At 37.6% G+C, this 23,806-nt stretch overlaps 3 protein-coding genes and 1 pseudogene across 4 annotated transcripts; all 4 read left to right on the top strand.

Annotated features, from left to right (window-relative positions):
* Window positions 1-116: 116 nt before the first annotated feature.
* On the top strand, window positions 117-7,568 carry LOC127956834 (mitogen-activated protein kinase 11-like). Its single transcript, XM_052555064.1, has 12 exons — window positions 117-357; window positions 3,859-3,988; window positions 4,162-4,220; window positions 4,435-4,546; window positions 4,673-4,702; window positions 4,837-4,884; window positions 4,996-5,110; window positions 5,220-5,291; window positions 5,562-5,641; window positions 5,749-5,827; window positions 6,308-6,481; window positions 6,723-7,568. Exons 1-12 carry the CDS (start codon window positions 245-247, stop codon window positions 6,794-6,796), a joined length of 1,086 nt encoding a protein of 361 aa, XP_052411024.1. The 5' UTR covers window positions 117-244; the 3' UTR covers window positions 6,797-7,568.
* Window positions 7,569-9,838: 2,270 nt separating this feature from the next.
* Window positions 9,839-11,681, top strand: LOC127956836 (mitogen-activated protein kinase 12-like; annotated as a pseudogene).
* A 2,562-nt stretch (window positions 11,682-14,243) lies between these two features.
* Window positions 14,244-15,636, top strand: LOC127956835 (hemagglutinin/amebocyte aggregation factor). Its single transcript, XM_052555065.1, has 5 exons — window positions 14,244-14,401; window positions 14,484-14,562; window positions 14,876-15,064; window positions 15,143-15,295; window positions 15,438-15,636. The coding sequence occupies exons 1-5, from the start codon at window positions 14,347-14,349 to the stop codon at window positions 15,481-15,483; spliced, it is 522 nt and encodes a 173-aa protein (XP_052411025.1). The 5' UTR covers window positions 14,244-14,346; the 3' UTR covers window positions 15,484-15,636.
* A 1,846-nt stretch (window positions 15,637-17,482) lies between these two features.
* On the top strand, window positions 17,483-20,735 carry LOC127956841 (hemagglutinin/amebocyte aggregation factor-like). 2 transcript variants are annotated; one of them, XM_052555080.1, is made up of 3 exons: window positions 17,483-17,540; window positions 19,919-19,991; window positions 20,196-20,735. In XM_052555080.1, the coding sequence occupies exons 1-3, from the start codon at window positions 17,486-17,488 to the stop codon at window positions 20,386-20,388; spliced, it is 321 nt and encodes a 106-aa protein (XP_052411040.1). In that variant the 5' UTR covers window positions 17,483-17,485; the 3' UTR covers window positions 20,389-20,735. The 2 variants fall into 2 exon arrangements, with proteins under 2 accessions (XP_052411040.1, XP_052411039.1); XM_052555079.1 differs by lacking the exons at window positions 19,919-19,991; window positions 20,196-20,735 and adding exons at window positions 17,677-17,749; window positions 17,954-18,605.
* Window positions 20,736-23,806: the final 3,071 nt, after the last annotated feature.

The raw sequence follows: 23,806 nt of genomic DNA, 5'->3' as shown, positions 1-23,806 counted from the left end.
TATTTTAATAGCCTAACATGAATTATTTCCACCGGCTGTCCCACCCCCCATCTCTGTCCTCTCTCTTAAACACACACACACACACACACACACACACACACACACAAACAGACGGTTCCTCCCATTTCTGCCAAATAGAAGACTTAAGTCGGCTGCCTCCACACATAAGCATATCTCTCTGCCGGATGCGTTCATGTTTTACTGACAGTTTAGTAACAAATAGCGTCGTTTTAAAACGGAAGAGATGTCGACAAAACCGGGATTCTACAGGCAAGAACTAAACAAGACTGTCTGGGAGGTGCCAGAACGATACCAGAATCTCACACCGGTTGGATCGGGGGCATTTGGCTCAGTATGGTAAGTCCAGCAGGCGAGTTTATGAATGATACTATGATGAAGGCTTGACTTATGAATATTAACGACGTAACCGATGATTGGCTGATGCGCCGACGTTCTACCGCTATCGAATCCTTAACCGAAGGCGTCACTCATGAATATTACACTAGGGCGTTCAGCATGGACAAATTAATATTCATTAGCTGAACCTTCGTCGTAGTAAGATTTTGCGGCGTAGAGAGGAGAGGGTGAGGCAGGAATACATCTTGACAAAACAACATCCGGAAAAAACATTAATCTTACTTTTCCCACAGAGAAAATAAACCACTTTAGCAAAACAGAACCAACATTTCATACTGAAAATAATATCTGTTGGCATTGCTGTTTAAATTCGTTTATATTGTGATAAACGCTGCTGGTCCTTTTTTACTGACATGTGTCAATCATTCCTTCAGCAACAATGACTGTATGTCTGGAGATATTAACAGTATATTAAAAAAAAAAAAAAAAAAAAAAAAACGCCTTCTTCTTAGTGATGCTGAACAAAAGCTGATTAACTGTATGTATCTGGCAATCTATCAACAACACAAGGCATGTATTTAAAAAGTAAACAAGTATTTCCTGTATATCTCAGGTAGTCATGACATTTGTGTTTTTATACAGAATGACCAAATACTAAGGCTTCTGATTCTGTAGATATGTTTAGTTAGGTTGTTGAAAGCACCTTCCAACATGCCCATTTGGTGCCACAATATTGCTCTAGTAGACAACATGCTAGGCCTATTCATTTCCAGTCTTAGAGTGAGACTGTCTTCCAGTTTTACCCGTGCCACACCCCCATCAGCATCTGACGCCCATCTGTATGGGAGAACGTCCAGATATTTCATCCTGCCATAATGCACTTATTCTGAGAGACTTACATTGCATCTGAGCTACAACATTAGATCCCTCAGGCCTCCCTGAAACGGTTGCCATGGTGACACAGCTTCTGGCTTCAGCATCTTCCCATTTTCACCGTACTAATTAAAAAATATTCTGAAGATGTCAATCAGTTTATATAGAAGTACGTCACATCATTTTGATGCACCAGCAGTAGTTACATAATCATCCAGATGATATGCTCAATTAATTTTGCAAGTAAACATGTTTCTCTTCCTCTTCCCAACTTTTTTTTCTGACCATGTTTCACAATTGTTCCACAGCTTCGTCTAGAGAGCCAGATCAAAATCAGTCTGACTCATGATGGTATAAAAATATTCTTCATTAGTTATTAACCGAAAGGAAACCAACAATGACTTAAAGGTATAGTTCAAAAATGAAAATTTGCTAACATTTACTCGCCCTCAGGTTATCGAAAAAGTAGATGAGTTTGTTTGTTCATAAGAACATATTTAACGAAATGTACCATATCATGCATTGCTTGCTCAGTTTATTCTCTGCAGTGAATGGGTGCCATCAGAAAAAGAGTCCGAAGAGCTGATAAAAACATCACAATAACGAATCAATTAGTTAATGCATTGTGAAGCAAGAAGCTGTGTGTTAATTAGAAACAAATCCATTATTAAGGTGTCTTAACATTAAATCACTGCTTTATGGCCAAAATATGTGTCCATAATTTATAATAACATCCTACAGTGGAAAAGTCCATCCATCTCCTCTCACATTAAAATCCCCCCACATATTTGTTTAGAACTGGTTTGGACTGGTTTTGCATGTAAATGGTGCTTGATCTGTGCATATTTTTCACCTGATTTAAATGAGACAAACTTTTTCACTGGAGACAGCTATATTTTGGATAGAGGACATGGGTTTTATCTGTAGGCAATTGTTTGAAATCTAAGTTTTATTTATTTAAACATGCAGCAATGCGTTAGTTGATGGTCTGGAGTCATGTGGATTATTGTGATGTTTTTATCAGCTGTTTAGACTCTCATTCTGACGGCACCCATTCACTGAAGAGGATCCATTATTGAGCTAGTGATGTAGTGCTAAATTTCTCCAAATCTGTTCCAACAAGAAAACAAATTCATTTGCATCTTGGAGTACATTTTCAAATGTTCATTTCTGAGTAAACTATTTCATTATATCATTAATATTTTACAGATAAATAATGATCTATAAAACAAATTTCTCATTTTCATTGATTGCAATGAGCATAAAAATCACAAAAACAGTGACTCCATCAAAAGCACTAAATAGGGAACTAAACAGTGCACAATCCTGCTCTATTTTGTTTTTTAAACGAGGCTCTCAGGTCTTGTATGCTTTAGCAGACACTAAAATGAGTGTACCGAAAGACACTGTGGTAGACAATGCTAAATAAAAGCTAACTAGCAAATATCCCAAACCCACAGGCAACTGGGAAAAAAATCACCAGCAGAGAGCATTGCTTGAGGGCATCACATGGTCGTCCTGTCTTAGAAGCTATTACCAGTGTTTCTTCCCGTTTATTTGGGAGGTTTGCCAGCTCTGAAAAATGATGCGATGCAGCTCATTTCATTGTTAGTGACGCAGATGCCCTGCAACACCTCAAGACCACCTGAGACCTAATTATTTCAGTATTTGTAATAAAAGATGCACAACACTAACAATGGATTTACACTGAAGGTTTAATTGCTGCTGATTGGATCCCACGTTGAGTTAAATGGGTTCAGCTATTTCTAACATCCTGGGGATATGATTATAGAGTCATTGCTGTGTGTCATCTGACATGAGAGGCCTGATTAAGCTATTGTTATGTTTTCTTTTAATAATAGGCCTGGACCCATAGTGCTTTAATAAAGCATGCAAAACAATGCAATAGTCATTTAGTCACAATATCCAAATTCATTAGTGCTCATATTTTTATTTCAGGTATTCAGATTGACACATTTGTTCAGTATTAAAGCTCTACAACTAGAACAATCTTCCCTTATTCAGACCCTGTTGATGTCCATCATTTTATTCCACAGGAATCTCTCTCCATCACACACACACACACACACGCACACACACACACACACACACACACACACACACACACACACACACACACACACACACACACACACACACACACACACACACACACACACACACACACACACACACACACACACACACACACACACACACAGAGACTCCACAAACACCTTCTTACTCAAATGAGCTGTGCATTTGCATTGTTCATGTTAAGCCCTTTTCTATTGGGTGATTATTTAACTTCTTCACAGCATAGCAGATTTTTCTTTTTTGAAGAAGAAGAAAGGGGGCAGGGCAGACCTGGGGTGTGTGGAGGGGTTGAAACAGGGAATAGGAGCATCCCAAATGGGGGTTGGGTGCTTTTGTCTTCAACAAACCTTATTTTTTGGTATTATCCATCTAGGCTCAGAAGTACATCCAGTAGCTTCCACACATGCCTCAGCAGGACCTGGAGAAGATATTTAGAGGAGCAAATTTGTTTCAATAAAGAATTTAAGAGTGTGTGTGGCTGCTTTCAATCAGAGTGTGTTTAATATTGCGTTTGTCTGATTAACTCTCTAGCTCAGCATATGATGTGTGCCTTCGTCAGAAAGTGGCCGTCAAGAAGCTCTCCAGGCCTTTCCAGTCCCTCATCCACAGCAGGAGAACGTACAGAGAACTGAGACTCCTCAAACACATGAAACATGAGAATGTAAGTCCCCCGAAAACACATGCAAACAAATACCAAAAACCCAGTAATGCACAAATATAACTAGTACAACTCCTAGACAGTCATCAAACATCTGAATCGAAATTGTTAGGTCTGTTCAAACAGCAAAGCCTCACTCATTTTTTTGTTTTTGTTTTTTTGTTTCTGTAATCCAGGTTATCGGACTGCTGGATGTTTTCACTCCAGCAGCTTCTCTTGAAGAATTCAATGAGGTGTGAGTGTCTGTCCGGTCACTATATCTTCATTTGTGAATGCATAAAATAGCTTTTATGATGTTTGTAAAACTAAAATGGTACTTTTGGTTTGATTAAAATCATCTGCAATTGCAGTCAACCAATTATCAAAAAATATTATTTTTTATTTGCAAGTGCGTGATGATTTAAATGGACTAAATCGGCTATAAGCTAAGACTGTCTCTGTCTCTCTAGATATCTTGTGACCAACCTGATGGGAGCGGATCTCAACAACATTGTCAAATTTCAGAGACTTTCAGATGAACATGTACAATTCCTCATTTATCAGCTTCTCCGGGGCCTTAAGGTACACTTTCAGTTCAGATGTCAGAATCAGTTCTGAATTGCAGACGCAAACTGTTTTTTCTGCCTCTGTGCCTCTTTTACTAAGTTTCTTCTAAAGGCTCAACTTTCTGTTTTCTCTCACAAACAGTACATCCATTCAGCTGGCCTGATCCACAGAGTGAGTGCTTTTCCTCCTTCTCAGTTTTTGTTTAGTGTCCATTTTATAGGCCACTGGAGTCTTGTTCCTTTTAACACTTCATTCATCATTATTACACATTTCAAACAAATTTTGATTTGTATGCATGTTTGCAGGACTTAAAGCCAAGCAATGTAGCGGTGAATGAAGATTGTGAACTCAGGGTCAGAAAAAACTCCCGTTTTGATTTTTTTGCAGTCTATCCACACAAAATAACTGAATTGCCACAGTGCATTTTTTTTTGTTAATTTGTATTTTTTAATCTAAACTTTCAGATCCTGGATTTTGGATTAGCCAGGCAGACAGATGATGAGATGACGGGTTACGTGGCGACTCGTTGGTACCGAGCTCCTGAGATCATGCTCAACTGGATGCATTACAACCAGACAGGTAAAACAAGCATAAACCTTCAATTCTTGTGTTTTTGACTAGATAGATAGATCTGCACTTTATAATCGGTGCAACTGGCTGATCAAATATGATTCAATCTGTTTTACAGTGGATATCTGGTCTGTCGGATGCATCATGGGTGAACTTCTGAAAGGCAAGGTTTTGTTTCCTGGCAATGATTGTATCCTTTCTTCACAAAAGCCACTTAAACCTCCTCTTAGTGTGTTTGTGTGTGGTTTTTGAGTGAGTCTTGCTTCCTGTAAAGGCAGGTGTGGGAAGCGTAGCCTAAGTGGTTCAAATTAAGTTACAGAAACTGAATGTAAGGAACTAGGAATCAATTTCCAAAGATGGAGGCATCAGATGGCTATTTCTCTATTCCAGGCTTTCTTATAGTCAGACTTTCAGCTCAAACCTCTAAACTGTTACAGAATCTTTGACATAATTTGTTCAGATATAGATCAGCTCAAGAGAATCATGGAGGTTGTAGGCACTCCTACACCTGACGTTTTGAAGAAGATATCTTCCGAACATGTGAGTGTTCATTTATTGGTTTAATTTATAACTATACTAACAATGTCTAGCTGTTGATGACAGTTTGTCTGAAATTTAAACCTTATTTTTTGGTATTATCCATCAAGGCTCAGAAGTACATCCAGTCTCTTCCACACATGCCTCAGCAGGACCTGGAGAAGATATTTAGAGGAGCAAATCCTCTGGGTAAGACTAAAGGCCTGCTCACATTATGAAGGATACTTGTATTAGTCCCACACACGCCATATTCAGTCTGCCACTTTTAAAGCTTAAGCTCTTTGATGTTTTCTTGATCTATCAATGTTTCAATGTTTCATCAACTGGGGGAAAAAAGTTCTGAATGTTTCAATGATATTGTGGTGGTGGATTCTGACTGGCTGTCAATGTTTTTATCATTATTTAGCTGGGAAAACCATTCTGAAAGTTCCAATGACATTGTTCTTTTGTATCATTGTTAGTTGTGGTCTAAATGCTGCTATTCTCTTACATTTTGAATAATTTTTACAACTTTAAAAAGTTATCATCCTTCAATTACAATCAATTCTGCAAAAACAAAAACAAAAAAAAAACAAAAAAGTTTAGATTTTTAAACAGTACTTAAAAATAGAAATAGTCAAATTAAATCTATTTATCTTCCCCATCCCTGTTTGCCCTCTTTGACTTTAGCGGTTGATCTGTTAAAAAAAATGCTGGTGTTAGACTGTGACGGGAGGATCTCAGCCAGCGAAGCTCTGTGTCATCCGTACTTTTCCCAATACCACGATCCTGACGACGAACCCGAGGCGCCTCCGTATGATCAGACCCCCGAGAGCAAGGATCGCACGCTGGATGAGTGGAAGGGTGAGAGGAAATCTTACACTGCTTTTGTTTGGATTAAAGGTTGTAAACGTACACTAAAACACCACCATGATTCAGCTATTTGTTCATTCAGAAAATCATTGTGAACATGATCTGCCAAAATTGATACCTTTACCTTTTGATCTGTCTGTCACACATTATTAACTTGTATTTAACTTTATTAAACAATATTAGCAGTTGTTCGGTGGCTGTGAAAATCCACTCTCTCTTTCTCTCTCCACAGAGCTGGTGTTTGAGGAAGTAAGCAATTTCAAAGATCCTCCCAATAAACCTGAAAGTCTTCAGGTTGAACAATAAAACTGAGCATAACTACAATCCAGGAGGATGCCACCTTCACCACTGTCTGTCTTTCAAACGTTCAAACTACAGGACTGGTGGACATACTGTATGAACAGCTTGCAGTCCAACCAGAGACAATGACTGTTTATTTCCAAGGCATGACGCCCTTCCTGTATGTGGGTGTGTGTTCACACACACTTAATTAAGAGCAAAACACGACCGCTATTGTTTGAACAAAGGCGATGTATTAATATTACAAGGTGCATGTTGTTTGTTTTTTTTATATTTGATGTGAGACAGGTGAAGCAGGGTATGGTGTCTTTTATATGAGACCAAAACAAACGAAGCAGGAGAAGGAGAAAAATATGTTTACAGTATTGGATAGAGTGGGATGTGTGTCTTAAAAAGTTCATATATGCATCAATGTAAAAAAAAGTCTGCATAAAACTGAATCAGTTACATAATCCGTCTTTACTCTTTTTTATCTGCGAGGCTATATGCAAATCAGTCAATCAATAACAACAATAATGAATATATTTGCTGTACTGCCTTTAATTTTTAAAAATGTAAAATATAGACGATTTTAGAAATATAAGCAACAAGAATTTATGAAAATGTCAATGTCAAAGAAAAAATATTTTACATATAATAAAAAAAAAATCAACAATCCTGATTTTCTTTATGTAAAATAGAATTTCTTTCTTTTTTGAGATGGATTCTGAATGTTTCTCCTGTTTAGTGAAATTACACAATATGTAAAATAAACAGCAGCAGTTGTTTGCAGACTGAATATGTGTGTGTTTTCAAAATAGGAAACTGCATTTCAGGAAGTGGTTAACACAGTGTCACAGATATTTCTCAATGTATGTTTTGGAATGGCTACTTTGATGTCATGAAACTAGTCAGCATCCTCTAAAGCTGAATGGGGAAATAAATGGGTGTGGTTTCTTTCATTTACACTTTATGTAAATTAACCTTATCAACAACTGCTCTGCTTTCAGTAGAGTACAGTGTGAAAAATATACTAAGCACTTGGTACAAACTGGTAAAAGTGTTACTTCTCTGATGTTGTTCGGGACGTCCTGTTATCTGGCTCTTGTGTATCTGCACCCTCCTCATGCTCTCTTGCTTGCATGCCTTTAACAAAGCCAAGAACTGCCTTCAGCTGTTTCACTGGGACTGGATTGGTCTTTTTCCCTTTGAGAGTAAGCCAATTCCCTAAGCATGTATCCACAACCCCCTCACCATCACTTTTAATAAAAAAAAAAGTATAAAAATCTTAACAAGATAACAGGATGTATAATTGTGGAAACTTTAATCCACCAGGGCTCTCCAAGTTGCACTCCGTTTACGCTCATTTTATAAGAGTTTCTTTATCAAAATATACGATAAAGAATGAGTAAACGTATAAATAACGTAAAATGTTAGTTTCACATTTGAAAGACATATCTTTCAACATTCTCCGAGTATGTCACTCTGAACCAGGGCATGATTTTATCGCCAGGATATAAACAGAACCGTACAGCGATCTTATTCAGATAGGAACTGGAGCATACGGAACAGTCTGGTTCTGGTAAGAAACCTACCTGTATATTAATAAAAGTTCATAATTATTTACCTTGTCCAAATTAATAATTTTAGTGGTCAATTTTCAAAAAGAACTTTGGTTCTGTAGTTTTTGGAATTTTGGTGCAAAGAGTCGTCTTTACAGCTTTCTTAATACAATTGTTGTAGTATAGCCCACTTGTTGTATTTAAAGGGGGGGGTGAAATGCTCGTTTTCACTCAATATCCTGTTAATCTTGAGTACCTATATAATAGTACTGCATCCTTCATAACTCCAAAAAGTCTTTAGTTTTATTATATTCATAAGAGAAAGATAGTCTGTACCGATTTTTCCCGGAAAAACACGACCGACTGGAGGCGTGACGTGTGGGCGGAGCTAAAGAATCACGAGCGCCAGTAAGCTTTTGCGTTGAGAGCATGTGGAAACTGTGACATTAGAGGGAAAAACCATCATCCAAAACAAACCATGGCTTACAGTCAGATTCAGTCAGATTCAGCCGTTTATTTATGATCCATAATCAGATCCCGAGGCTGAAACTGAACGAGAGCAGCAGCAGCAACGACTCGCTACGAGCGGGGCTCGAACCCGGGTCTGTTTAGCATGGGAATCCAACTCTTTAACAGTGTAAAAAACTCAGTATGCATGAAATAGCATTTCACCCCCCCTTTAAATGTGTTACAAATTCATAAGAAATAGGAGTAATTTTGTTCGTGCGGCGTACTGTTGCTATGGTTACCGCTGATGAACTGATGTCTATCTACAGTAGTGCACTTAAACTAACTTGTAAAGTTAACTTTTGTGGCTGCTAAAACATTGTATACAATTCTGTTTAACTGTACTGTAGATGTACTTAAAGTTTTTTTTTTTTTCTGGAGCCCCAAACCCCCATAAATCGTGTTTGTTTAATTCTGTTAAAATTACTTTACATGATGAAACATATAATTAGTCTACTGGCTCTGTAACTAAAGGAGGATATTTCTCAAGAGAGCTGTGCAATGAATGCACAACGAACGCTTTTAGATTGGCCTTATTTTTTTCAATTGCATCATGCACTTCCATCTGTTTTCTTAATTCTCCTTCAACTAAAGGCTTCGTGGCTTATCTGAGTGAAACCTCTGTAAACTTTTCTTCCTTTGCAAGACAAGAGGTCTCCCTGCTGATGTCACTGTCTGCGTTTAACAAGCAGAAGTTGCCGAATTAAAGACATTGTGTTGGTCTTCAACAGAATTTCCGCTTTAATAGATTATTGACTTGACCAAGTTGCTCAAGTTTTAGACTGAGTAATGAACCTAATGCATTACGCTATCTCTACGTGCTCAACCTCTTTCCTGACCACATCTTCAGGTTCAGACGTAGAGGTTTAAAAATGCAATCAACGAGACAATGCAATGTCCACGGGACTTCAACCTCGCAATGGTCTCATAGATGGTTATAGACACAATTGTTAAACATTGCTCGAACTTTTCTCAAAATTTCCAAAGTTCAGCCATTGACCGTGAGATGAGAGTGCGTGTGGCCATCAAGAAGCTCCACCGGCCGTTCCAGTCCAGACTGTTCTCCAAACGTGTTTACAGAGAGCTACGACTCTCAAGGATTGTAGGAAAGATTGTAGGACAGATTTCAGGATTTGTATGTCAATTCTTTCAGTTCTAATGCACTATTTTAGGAGATTTCAACCTAAAAATCTAGATTTTCCTCTAAACTACTACAGTATGTAATTCAGATCATTAGCAATTGTTTTAAGTTCTGTCATCACAGACCAACAATGAAACAGCAGCTAATGTCCTTTTCTCTTAGTTACCGGGTGATGCCGTTTATGGGCATTGATTTGGGAAAGCTGATGAAGATGCAGAGACTATCGGAGGACAGGGTGCAGTTTCTGGTCTATCAGATACTGAGGGGTCTGAAGGTTAGGCACAGATATACACACAATCACATCTGTGAAGTACTCTGTCCTTTATAACTTTGTGAAATCTATGAATCTCTCGCTCGTGCTCTGTTTCCACAGTACATTCATTCAGCCGGGATCATTCACAGGGTAAGTGACCTCGGAGAGTTTAGATAGATGCACAGAGGGTCGACTTGTGGGTGACGTTCCCTGACGTTTATTTAACTTCTGTCTATCTCTTTTGTAATGACTGAGAAAATGTCTGGAGGTGTGCACTTTTGTTTCAGGCTATATATAATAATTAGAAGCATTTTTACTACCTTAGATTTATATGTATTAGTCTTGTGCTTATTGTAAATGTCTACTTTGTTTGTCGTTCTTCAGGATCTCTAACCAGGAAATCTGGCAGTGAACCAGGACTGTCAGTTGAAGGTATTAAAACAACTCTGTCTATAGAACAATTTAAATGAGTGTATACATCAGCTTTCCTAAAGAGCTGGATAAGTGTAAAAACGGTAACTTTTGTGTGCAGATTTTGGATTTTGGACTTGCACATCAGGCAGATTCAGAGATGACAGGTTATGTTGTGACCCGCTGGTACAGAGCACCAGAGGTTATCCTCAACTGGATGCACTACAAGTGAGAAACACTATACAATAGTACAAATAAATGTAGCTATTACATCGTCTAACCACTAGATGTCCCTGTAGGACTGGGGTCATGGGGCCGGTTGCACTAGCTGTGTTTAAATTACAACTTAGCCTATTTTTTGAGGTAAAGGGGCACCGAGTTACAACACATGCTCTACTAAATATTTCTGCATTGCACCATGAAACTGAATAACATAGCTCTACGTAAAAACGAAATATTTATGGAAGCCTCCAACCAGAAGAAATTTTGTTAGTAAAATCGCAGATGACGGAATTGTATCTTGAGAACTTTAAATTCCAACTGAAGTAAGAACTTTTCAACAGCTGGTTCGACGACTGAACTCTTTTTCTGTTTTAGTTGATATCTGGTCAGTGGGCTGCATAATGGTGGACATGTTGCTTGGAAGGCCACTTTTTAAAGTGCAATGTTTTTTGCAATGTAACTGAATGATAATTTCTCCTTTCACATGTTCTAGCGACTTTGATGATTAGCTGACTGATATTATGTTGTTCTTGACTTGTGAACAAGTTATCAAACAGATAAAGTCTGTGTTAACTGTACTGTTTCAGTATTGTATCACTGAATCCTTGACATAGACTTGTAGATCGGGACCAGCAGTGAGAGATCATGAAAATCACAGGAACACCAGCACCAGATTTCATCATAAACTACAGAGCCAAGATGTGTGTGTATAACAAATAATAAAAAACACAGGAAAATTAATTGCATGCACAAACATGCAGACATGCAATTGCAAAATTGATGCATGTGTGTTTTCTGCATCCACCCAAACAGGCCAAAAACTACATGAGAGGTCTACCTAAAGTACCAAAGAAAGACTTAAACACTATTTTCTTTGAAGCCAGATCAGAAGGTAAGCAATTTATTTGTGTGTAATGATCGATGAACGCTCTGGAGCAAATGCTGGTTCTGGATACAGAGAAACGCATGAGCACTGCAGAGAAACACCCCTCTGAGTGAACACAGATACACACCGTTTATAAAGTGCATAAATGCATTCGAAAAGAAAATGGAATAAATGTAAATTATTTGACAAGAGTCACAATGTTGTTCAGTTATGAGGTTCCAGATTATTATACGGTTATGTGATATCTCTTTATTACTTGAATATGCAAAATCCATTTTTTACCTACAACTAAAAACTGTTTTATTTGAAAGCTAGTCTTAATGATTTCAGCATGCCAATAGGCTTATTTTGGTATTTACTTTACTGATAAGTTCTTATTTAATTTATTAACACAATAGTTTACACAGAATATGTCATGGTTAGCACCTCTTTTTTAAATTAATGAATGAAACCATCTTATTGAGTGTTTAATGATTTGTTAGACTGAAAAATATTCGGTTGTGAAACAATTTTCAATCAGAAATTGCTAGTAAATTTCATAAATAGTTACCAAGAAATGACAAGCACATTGAATTAAACATGAAAGTTTGGAGCAAAAAAAGTTTTAGATATTGACTTTTAAAAAATATTTTTTGGCGTCTCCTGTATGTGAGTGTAAATGTTTAAGGGTTAGTTCACCCAGTAATCAAAATTAAGCTCATAATTATAATTTTGATTATTGGCTGAACTAACCCTTTAAGAATTTTCCTTAACAAATCGGATTATTTTTCAGTACACAAGATATATAACAAAAATGTATCTTCAGTGCAATAACCCTTAGCTTTTCCTGAGAATGACTGCATAACTCATCTTACAGAAGTTTACCTTAAAACATCAAGCATAAGGTTGGGGTTAGGAGTTAGGGTACATACAGTAACAGTCTAACATAAATGTTATCACGCTTAACTGTTTACTGTTAAAGGTGCAGGTGCAGACAATACAGATCAAAAACTCCCTAATAAAGACAAGCCAAAAAATTATGTAGATAAGAAAGTAGTAGCACAGAAAGTAGTGTGTATATATATATATATTAGGGGTGTAACGATACGCGTATTCGTATTGAACCGTTCGGTACGACGCTTTCGGTTCGGTACGCGGTACGCATTATGTATACCGAACGGTTCGTTGGAGTAATTAATTATATTTGGAAAAAAAAAAAAAAAAAAGAGAGAGATAGAAATATAATGATATGCGTTCAACAAGGTAGCCCAATAACCCAAACAACGTAACAGGCAACGCCCCTGACACTCCCGAAGAAGAAAAAAACACCATCTTATATGTTTATGTTAGGCTACTCAGCAGGCGCTCGCTCACTCAGTACGCGCTGAAGGCTCGTTGCAAAATAGCCAATGCGTTTAACAGACTAGAAATGAGAAGATCCCCCAATAACCAACAGGTCTGGTGTTTGGGTGCACTTTGGATTCCCTTTAAGCTATAATGGTGATGGCAAGAGAGTGGTGGATAAAAAAACAACGGTATGTCGCATCTGCAACATGACAGGGTACACCAGCGGGAATAAAAAAAAAAAAAAAAAAAAAAAAAAAAAACACCAGCGGGAATATCTGGGATATATGCGTCAGTACTATCTGGGAAAAGACGAAAAAAAGGAGAAACATGCACGCAGCAAACTATCCCTGCAGCATTTAGACACTATAGCTTACAGGGAATCCAACCCAAACACCAGACCTGTTGGTTATTTTAGGATCTTATATTTCTGGTCTGTTAAATGCATTAGACATTTTGCAACGAGCCTTCAGCGCGTGCTGAGTGAGCGAGCGCCTTAGGGGCCGTTCACATATCGCTCCTAAAAACGCGTGGAAAACGCTAAGCACGTCTTTCTCCTCCTTTCCAAAGCGCTCGGGCAGAAGCGCTCATGAGGCGTCTGTCTTTGCTAAGCAACAATGACGTGCTCTCTCCATGAGACGCGGAAATTTCAGCGAAGGATAAATGGATTTGCAGCTCTAAAAATCGCTTGCAGTAGCTCTGCTACTAAATTTATTTCAAAATTGCAATCCATATACAACTATGATCAGCTGTTCCTTCATCTTGGCTGAGCTCTCAACCTTGTTACGGGAAAGGATGAAGCTGATTGGTTGGTTCTTGTCACATGACCCGCGGTGCGCTTGCGGCATTCTGAAAAGTTGAGATGTTTTTACATTTTGCTGTATCTAAAACGTATCGAACCGAACCGAACCGAACCGTGACATCAGTGTATCGTATCGAACCGAACCGTGAATTTTGTGAACCGTTACACCCCTAATATATATATATATATATATATATATATATATATATAAGCTAAAGATATTATTTGCTGGCAACTAAACACTCATTTTAAACAGCTTAAACTCCTGCTAAAAAAATGAAGGAGTTATGTTTTTTTTTATCACAGCACATCTGTTCCTAAGAAATTACCTTGAAGCAAAAATCTGTCCCACCTGTTCAAACATGATTAGATTCCACTTGTTAAGCAACAGACTGACCTTACATATGTGAGGTCTGTATAAAAACCATACATTTCTCTCAAGTTGTCTTGTAATTTCACTCAATAACACCATGAGGAGAGCTGCTTTATTTCTTCTGCTGACGGCTCTCTTGGCCAAAGGACAAGGTGAGAAACTTAAGAAAACTTTTTTTTACAAATTGATGGAAATGCTAGGTGTTAAGTGTTCAGTCTGAATAAAATCCCACAGAGCTGCACTGGGAAAACGGCTATGACCAGCCTCTAAATTTTAACTGCCCGGCAGGACAGTCGATATCCTACATAAAGAGGTGAGTAAAAAGCAGACTGTACTTCAGTACAGTATTGATACTGTTAAAATTTTCTAAAGTAAAATTCAATAGATCATGGGTTAATGTGATCCAAAAACATATGGATCAATGAATGCAGTTTACACTGAAATGAAGGTTATTGGCTATAAAACATGCATGGTAATTTGAAACCCCAGATAAGTCAATATTCCATTTAAAAAGAATTTAAGTATACATTCTCAAAAATAATACTATAGTGATGAAACAGAACACATAATCAGAACATCAAGTTCTTACTGTACTTACTGTTTATTTCCCTAATGGATAAACCAAGCCAACATGATAATCATCATGAGGACCGGATGTGGGAGTTCGGCTGTAAAGACACCTTTGATTCTGGTGCAGACTGTTTCTGGTCACCTGACGTCAATGATTTTGACCAAACGCTCAGCTATGAGTGTCCACCGCACCACATCATCGCAGGAATGAGCAGCTACCACAACAACAAGCACGAGGACAGACGGTGAGCTCCGCTTTTGATGTGCTGTGCGAGTTGACTCGAGCTGATGTCAGTTATAATCCTGTTTTGTTTTTTGCACAGCTGGAAGTTTTATTGCTGTAGAAGTAACGGCCATTGTACTACGAGCTGTGAGTGGACTACCTATGTGAACTGGTTTGATGAGCTCTTCCACTGGACCGTACCAAACCAAAACTACCTGGTCGGTGCTGAAAGCTACCATGAAAACAAACATGAGTAAGTAAAGCAGATTTTTTATATTTTCAGATTTTTTTTCTTTTTTTCTCTTGAATGTTTTGTTCAATTGAATATTGAAAAAGCTTTGAATGTGAAACTGCATATTTTAATGCTAACATATTATCTTTTTTAATGTTTTCAGAGACCGTCGCTGGAAGTACGAGTATTGTAGTAAAGTACAATGCTAAGACTCTCAAATGCAAAAACTCAAGTCTGAAATAAACACAAGATGGAAATCACTGATCCAAGAATTTTTAATAAAGTCTTCGGTCTGAGACTGAAAATGTATTTCATGTCATGTCTGAAAATGTATAGTGTCATAAAGTAAACTGAAGCAGTTAGTGTGTGTGTGTGTGTGTGCGTGTGGTGTTCCAAGTGCTAATATTTTAAATAACAATTTCCATATTGTTTTTCATATTTTATAGTGGATAGGCCACCAAGGGATTCTGCCAGATCTGGCACTTCATATAAAAAATTATGAGAGTGCAGCACTCAAGTCACATTATATGGTTGACTTTATCTGCTGGATTAAAGAATTATTATATCAATAGTCAATAGGCTTGTTTAGAGCAGTGTTTCCCAACTCTGTTCCTGGAAGCAAACAAAAAACACTCATTTTAAATCTCCTCTTAATCAAACAGACTTGATTAATCACAATAAAGTTGATCAAACTCATGACTTGATCAAGATTTGAAACAGAAAATGTATTCCATTGCCATGCCTCCTGGAACTGGGATTTGAAGTAAATGAAAAAGAGCAGGAGCAACTGCCGATATTTCCGTTATGCTTGCATCAAGACTGATGTTAAGTAAGAAACAGAAATCAAACGGATCACTGAAATAATGGATCAAATTCAACTGATCAGTTCAACATTATCTTCTGTGAAACTGGATAAAGAGATACTTTTGTTGCAAGGTGAGTTTGACACTCTGACCAGTGTGCACACAGAAGGACTTTTCTTGAAAGCGCACTAGATTCATTATGAACACAGTGAGTGGGCTGAGAGTTTTTTGTGCTATCAGTTGAAAGCAGGTTTTATAGCAGCAATTGGAGACAATGAGGGTAACATTATTATGCATCAGTAGGGTATTAATGAACTGTTTAGATCTTTCTATGAGGCCCTACACACTTCTGAAGTGGACAACATAGAGTGGATAGAAAGGTTTTTCATCAACTCTGAGTTGCCATCCTTCTACCATTCATACATATCCGCTTTAGAATGTAACAAAACAGCTCTTAAGATAGACAGTGCAATTAAAAAAACTAAAAACTGGAAAAGCATCAGGTCCCAACGGTTTTCTGCCAAGTTAGCCTCTTTGTTGAGCAAGGTACCTAAAGAGGTCCTTGTTTCAAAATCTCTCCCCACAACCATGACTCAGGGAACCATATCATTCTTTCTCAAAAAAGGATAAAGACCCACTTAAATGTGCATCCTACCACCCAATCAGTTGACTTTGCTGTGGCTATAAGATCCTGGCCAAGGTGCTGGCAATCAGAATAGAGCCAGTCATGAGTAAGATAATTCATCCGGATCAGACTGGCAATTATCTCTGTTGACTGTGTTATTTACTTAACCAAAGACAATACTAACCCTGGGATCCTAATATCCTGCTCACAAGGTATTTGATAGGATTGAATGCAATTGTTTTACTCACAACTAGAAGGTTTGGCCATGTTCTGTTTATGGATAAATGTTTTGTACATGACTTAGGCCTTTGTTCAAACAAATAACATATTATCCAAATGATTTCCACCTGTTAGGTGGAAAAGTTGTGGCTTCAAATCAAGTTCAAATCATATTTATATGATTTTTATTTTTATATAAAGGTGTGCTCAGTAAGTTTTACTATAGCTTTTATTCTTTACACATGAAAAAAGTAAACGTCAACAATATGTCTTTGTATAATAAAATTGTGCAGTTTTACATACAGTAAAATTTTTCTGTATTATTGCGTATTTATATCTTCAAAAATAAAACGATATGTTTCTGAAGACACGCTGTCTCACATTGTTTTCATAGTGCATCAAAAGCTGTAGTTAGAGCGTGATTTGCAGACTTGTGATTGGCTGCTGCTGTATTAAGAAACATGTTTGTCTGACTCATGATTGGCTGCTGCAGGAGTCAGACACAACAACAGCTTATGTAAACAGGACGCATCACATACTTTGCATCCTTGAACACAAGAGACCATGAGGAGAGTTGCTCTGTTTCTGCTACTGACTGGGCTGTTTGCCAGTGGACAAGGTGAGGAGTGACCTTTCTAAATTACCTTTCTAATTTTAAAAATTTCCATATGCAAGCCTGTGTTAATTGGGATCTGAGTCATTTGATATTAAAAATATATTCTAAGCTGAAACTGGTTGGGCATGTAACTCAACAGACTGGCATAACAACTATGATGAGCCTCTCAACTTTCAGTGCCCTCCAGGACAGTCAATATCCTCCATCAGCAGGTGAGTAGGCTGTACTAATTAATAATTGTTCAGCTATTTTAAAATTATTATAAAGGCATAAACTTTCTTAAATTGATAAATTATACATTAGGGTTAGCTTTGTCATGGCTGAATCCAATCAATTGTAACATTTAAATATAGCTATCAATACAAATATATATTTTTTAATAATTTTTTCTCCATTCCTTACTAATATAAACAAAGCTATCACAACAGTTATCATGATGACCGACGTTGGAAATTTAGCTGTAAACCCACCTTCAGCTGGGGTACAGACTGTTTCTTGTCACCTTATGTCAATGACTTTGACGAAATGTTCAGCTTCGAGTGTCCACCGCACCATGTGATCGCAGGAATAAACAGTTACCATAATAACTATCATGAGGACAGACGGTGAGCTGATGTTTGATTGATTGTTATGTTTAAACTTTGATTCACTTGAGTTCATCTGAACTGGTGTCATTACCTTGTTTTCACACAGGTGGCAGTTTTACTGCTGTAGAAGTAAATGCACTTCTGAGGTCAGGGGTCATTCTCATTCTGGCTGTCAGTGGACTTCATTCGTGAACTCCTTTGATGAGTACTTCTTCTGGACTGTGCCTATCCAGAGAGTTCTGGTGGGGACTGGAAGCTACCATGATGATTTTCATGAGTGAGAACAATTGCTTTCATTTTAAGAATATATCCCCTTGCTCATTAGGTCATTTCTTATACTTAAGTCAAACATGTCAGACTGTGTGCTCTGTTGCTCACTAATGTGATGCTTGATTTACATCTTTCAGAGATCGCCGATGGAGGTACAAGTACTGTCTCCAACAATCATGTAAATCACAAGACTCACACAGTTCAGTGGAACTTACATTTCAAAAGTAGAAAAACAGGATTGTGCTTGAGTGTTTGCATGCTTCAGAGGGCTAAAATTATTGAATTGGTTTTACATTTTCAAAAATGATTGTTGATTAGATCACAGATGGCTGCCTAATTAACCTTTATAAAAAATCCTAGATGTGCTCAAATTTGACAATGCACTGATATTTAAATCCATTCCACAATTTTCAGCACAATCATGGTTAAAAATGTGCACAGATATGTTACCAGTAATAACAACCCTACTCATGGTAATTCATAACTATTTTATGCTTATTTTCATCAAACATTTTACATTAAGTAGTAACATAAGTCAGTCAGTAATCTAATCAAAGACACATTCACCATTGTATAGAATAAAAATCGTATCTATTCTGGTTCTTTGACTCTACTCATCTAATGTAGCAAATGTTATGCAATCAGAACTTACCTGAGGAAACCTGATGTTTCTCCAGGTTTATCCAGAGAACTCTTACTGATAGAAGACTGACAGGAGACATTAACTGCTATGTGTTCTGAAAAGTTTCAATAAGACCTATATTAACAAAAGAAAAAAAAAAATCAGTTTATTAATCTGTTCAGCCTTATGTTAACACATAAATTAACTCATGAAAGAGAAATTTACTTAGAGTTTCAATAAAGCTATTACATGAAAAATGTAGTGCAGGTTTTTCTTTCACTTCTGTATTTTCATACACATCAGTACATAGGCTAGCCATAGATGGTCCATTCTTATACTGCAGTATATTAAAAGATAAAAGTTTCCTATATATGGAAATGTACAGTTACATAATAAGTTGGTCTGTTATTGTTTTTTGTTTCACTTGACACTGAACTAAAAAAATGACACCCACTGACACGTCTGGGGGGAGATATTTATGTGGGGGTTTAGAACGCAAGTGTATATCATTGAAGTGAAGTGACATACAGCCAAGTATGGTGACCCATACTCAGAATTTGTCCTCTGCATTTAACCCATCCAAAGTGCACACACACAGTAGTGAACACCCTGAACACACACCTGAAGCAGCAGACAGCCATTTATGCTGTGGCACCCAGGGAGCAGTTTGGTGCCTTGCTCAAGGGCACCTAAGTCAGAACACAAGAGACCATGAGGAGAGTTGCTCTGTTTCTGCTACTGACTGGGCTGTTTGCCAGTGGACAAGGTGAGGAGTGACCTTTCTAAATTACCTTTCTAATTTTAAAAATTTCCATATGCAAGCCTGTGTTAATTGGGATCTGAGTCATTTGATATTAAAAATATATTCTAAGCTGAAACTGGTTGGGCATGTAACTCAACAGACTGGCATAACAACTATGATGAGCCTCTCAACTTTCAGTGCCCTCCAGGACAGTCAATATCCTCCATCAGCAGGTGAGTAGGCTGTACTAATTAATAATTGTTCAGCTATTTTAAAATTATTATAAAGGCATAAACTTTCTTAAATTGATAAATTATACATTAGGGTTAGCTTTGTCATGGCTGAATCCAATCAATTGTAACATTTAAATATAGCTATCAATACAAATATATATTTTTTAATAATTTTTTCTCCATTCCTTACTAATATAAACAAAGCTATCACAACAGTTATCATGATGACCGACGTTGGAAATTTAGCTGTAAACCCACCTTCAGCTGGGGTACAGACTGTTTCTTGTCACCTTATGTCAATGACTTTGACGAAATGTTCAGCTTCGAGTGTCCACCGCACCATGTGATCGCAGGAATAAACAGTTACCATAATAACTATCATGAGGACAGACGGTGAGCTGATGTTTGATTGATTGTTATGTTTAAACTTTGATTCACTTGAGTTCATCTGAACTGGTGTCATTACCTTGTTTTCACACAGGTGGCAGTTTTACTGCTGTAGAAGTAAATGCACTTCTGAGGTCAGGGGTCATTCTCATTCTGGCTGTCAGTGGACTTCATTCGTGAACTCCTTTGATGAGTACTTCTTCTGGACTGTGCCTATCCAGAGAGTTCTGGTGGGGACTGGAAGCTACCATGATGATTTTCATGAGTGAGAACAATTGCTTTCATTTTAAGAATATATCCCCTTGCTCATTAGGTCATTTCTTATACTTAAGTCAAACATGTCAGACTGTGTGCTCTGTTGCTCACTAATGTGATGCTTGATTTACATCTTTCAGAGATCGCCGATGGAGGTACAAGTACTGTCTCCAACAATCATGTAAATCACAAGACTCACACAGTTCAGTGGAACTTACATTTCAAAAGTAGAAAAACAGGATTGTGCTTGAGTGTTTGCATGCTTCAGAGGGCTAAAATTATTGAATTGGTTTTACATTTTCAAAAATGATTGTTGATTAGATCACAGATGGCTGCCTAATTAACCTTTATAAAAAATCCTAGATGTGCTCAAATTTGACAATGCACTGATATTTAAATCCATTCCACAATTTTCAGCACAATCATGGTTAAAAATGTGCACAGATATGTTACCAGTAATAACAACCCTACTCATGGTAATTCATAACTATTTTATGCTTATTTTCATCAAACATTTTACATTAAGTAGTAACATAAGTCAGTCAGTAATCTAATCAAAGACAAATTCACCATTGTATAGAATAAAAATCGTATCTATTCTGGTTCTTTGACTCTACTCATCTAATGTAGCAAATGTTATGCAATCAGAACTTACCTGAGGAAACCTGATGTTTCTCCAGGTTTATCCAGAGAACTCTTACTGATAGAAGACTGACAGGAGACATTAACTGCTATGTGTTCTGAAAAGTTTCAATAAGACCTATATTAACAAAAGAAAAAAAAAAAATCAGTTTATTAATCTGTTCAGCCTTATGTTAACACATAAATTAACTCATGAAAGAGAAATTTACTTAGAGTTTCAATAAAGCTATTACATGAAAAATGTAGTGCAGGTTTTTCTTTCACTTCTGTATTTTCATACACATCAGTACATAGGCTAGCCATAGATGGTCCATTCTTATACTGCAGTATATTAAAAGATAAAAGTTTCCTATATATGGAAATGTACAGTTACATAATAAGTTGGTCTGTTATTGTTTTTTGTTTCACTTGACACTGAACTAAAAAAATGACACCCACTGACACGTCTGGGGGGAGATATTTATGTGGGGGTTTAGAACGCAAGTGTATATCATTGAAGTGAAGTGACATACAGCCAAGTATGGTGACCCATACTCAGAATTTGTCCTCTGCATTTAACCCATCCAAAGTGCACACACACAGTAGTGAACACCCTGAACACACACCTGAAGCAGCAGACAGCCATTTATGCTGTGGCACCCAGGGAGCAGTTTGGTGCCTTGCTCAAGGGCACCTAAGTCAGATTGCCAGACCAAGACTCAAACTCACAACCCTAGGGTTAGGAGTCAAACTCTCAAACCACTAGGCCACGACTTCCCCCTTAAAAGTGAGTTATAACTGACACCATTAAGACTGACATTTAAGACCTAAATTTAAGTTTTGGCAGTTCAAAATAATGTCAACATTACTTTAAAACAGATATGCGTTTTCCAAATCCTCACCCATTAAGTAATGTTTGTAATGCTAGTCAAAGATGTACAGCTGAGCGAGCGTCCAGCACACCACATGCTTTACGGTAGAATAAAGACAGTGTTGGTAGCATAATCTAATAGGAAGCATTATTCGTCAGAACACCTGCTGGGAGAAGACGCATCACGTGATGCAGCCCGTGCAGTAATTCGTACTTTTAAGGCAAAAGTTTAATAACAAAAACAACAACAGTATTGTTGTTATTATCATATTATTAACATATCATAAATAATGTCTTATTTAAAAAATCTTATTATTGTTGTTTACGGCACTTTGTACAAAGCTACGTTTCGTTCATAATTTATAAGGTCATGCACATTTCTTCATATTTTTGCTATCTCATATAAACACTTAAGATTATAAAATCATAAAGTGAGTAAAAAAAAAAAAAAACATGACCATGACAATACTATTATTTAAAAATAAAATTTCATAGTGAAATCAGAACAGCTCATTTCTAACGGATTATTCCACCTACGACCACACTGTGGCAGTACAGAACAAGTTTGCACTCAAACAAAGCAAGTCACATTATACTGTACTGTATACTAGTGACCTAACTACTAAAACACTCCACAATCTCCTGGAATCATTTTATCAGCTGCATTGTTGCAGTTTGCATGCCCTCCTTGCCCTCGTCTTGGCTTTACTTTCTCATTCTCCGCTCCCTGCTTTGAATCTTTTTAACTGACCTTGGCTGGAATATAATATTTAGCCTGTAGGTCACATGGCTTGAGGAAACAAACTAACAAGTCCACTGTGTTATTGTGTCCAGTTCAGGAAGCAGGTTGCAGAATGGCTGCAGAGGGACTCCATAATGTATGTCTAGCAGGTGGAACGTGAGATAGATGGGGCCGCTTCATGGCCCCAAAAAAGCTGATTTCCACAAATACACACACATACACAAATACACACACACACACACACACACACACACACACACACACACACACACACACACACACACACACACACACACACACACACACACACAGACATAGACTAAGACTAAACTTTTGTCATTGTGACCGGAGACATTGTGAACAGGAGAATCAGCCTTATTACATTATTATTTTACAGATTATTGTCCTATATTACATGTCTCCCAAATTAGACAACTCTGGCATTTGTGATTTTAATCACTGTATTTTCTGTCTACTGAGTGATTTTTAGCTAAATGAAATTCTGCTCTTTCAGTTCGGTTCCCATGCCTCTGCTTGTCTTTCACATGTCTCAGATATCAAGCTAAAAGTGAAACATCTCTCATTGTCAAGGTCTCTTGGGGGATGGGGGAAGGTGTTAGGCAGAGAAAGAGGGGAGAAACCGAAAAATGAAGAGTAGAATAAAGAAATAGATGCCAGGGAGGGAGGGTGGAAGCAGAGAGCGATAGAGAGAGAGGGAAAGTGTGTCCCTGCCAGAACTCACGTAGACCCACAGCTGCAGAGCCTTTCTGATCCCAGTACCTCCCTTCACCCCTCCGTCACACTCCCAGCATTCAAAAGTGTGTGTTTGTGTGTGTGAGAGAGAAAGCGCCCTTTTATTTGTAGGTCAAGCTGTTTAAATAACCTGATTGTCTGGGTGGCACCACACAAACTTGGCAACAAACACATGCAAGTGCTTAC

This window comes from Carassius gibelio, chromosome B4 (assembly GCF_023724105.1).
Source record: "Carassius gibelio isolate Cgi1373 ecotype wild population from Czech Republic chromosome B4, carGib1.2-hapl.c, whole genome shotgun sequence".
NCBI lineage: Eukaryota > Metazoa > Chordata > Actinopteri > Cypriniformes > Cyprinidae > Carassius > Carassius gibelio.
This window is presented reverse-complemented; position numbering and strand designations above follow the sequence as displayed.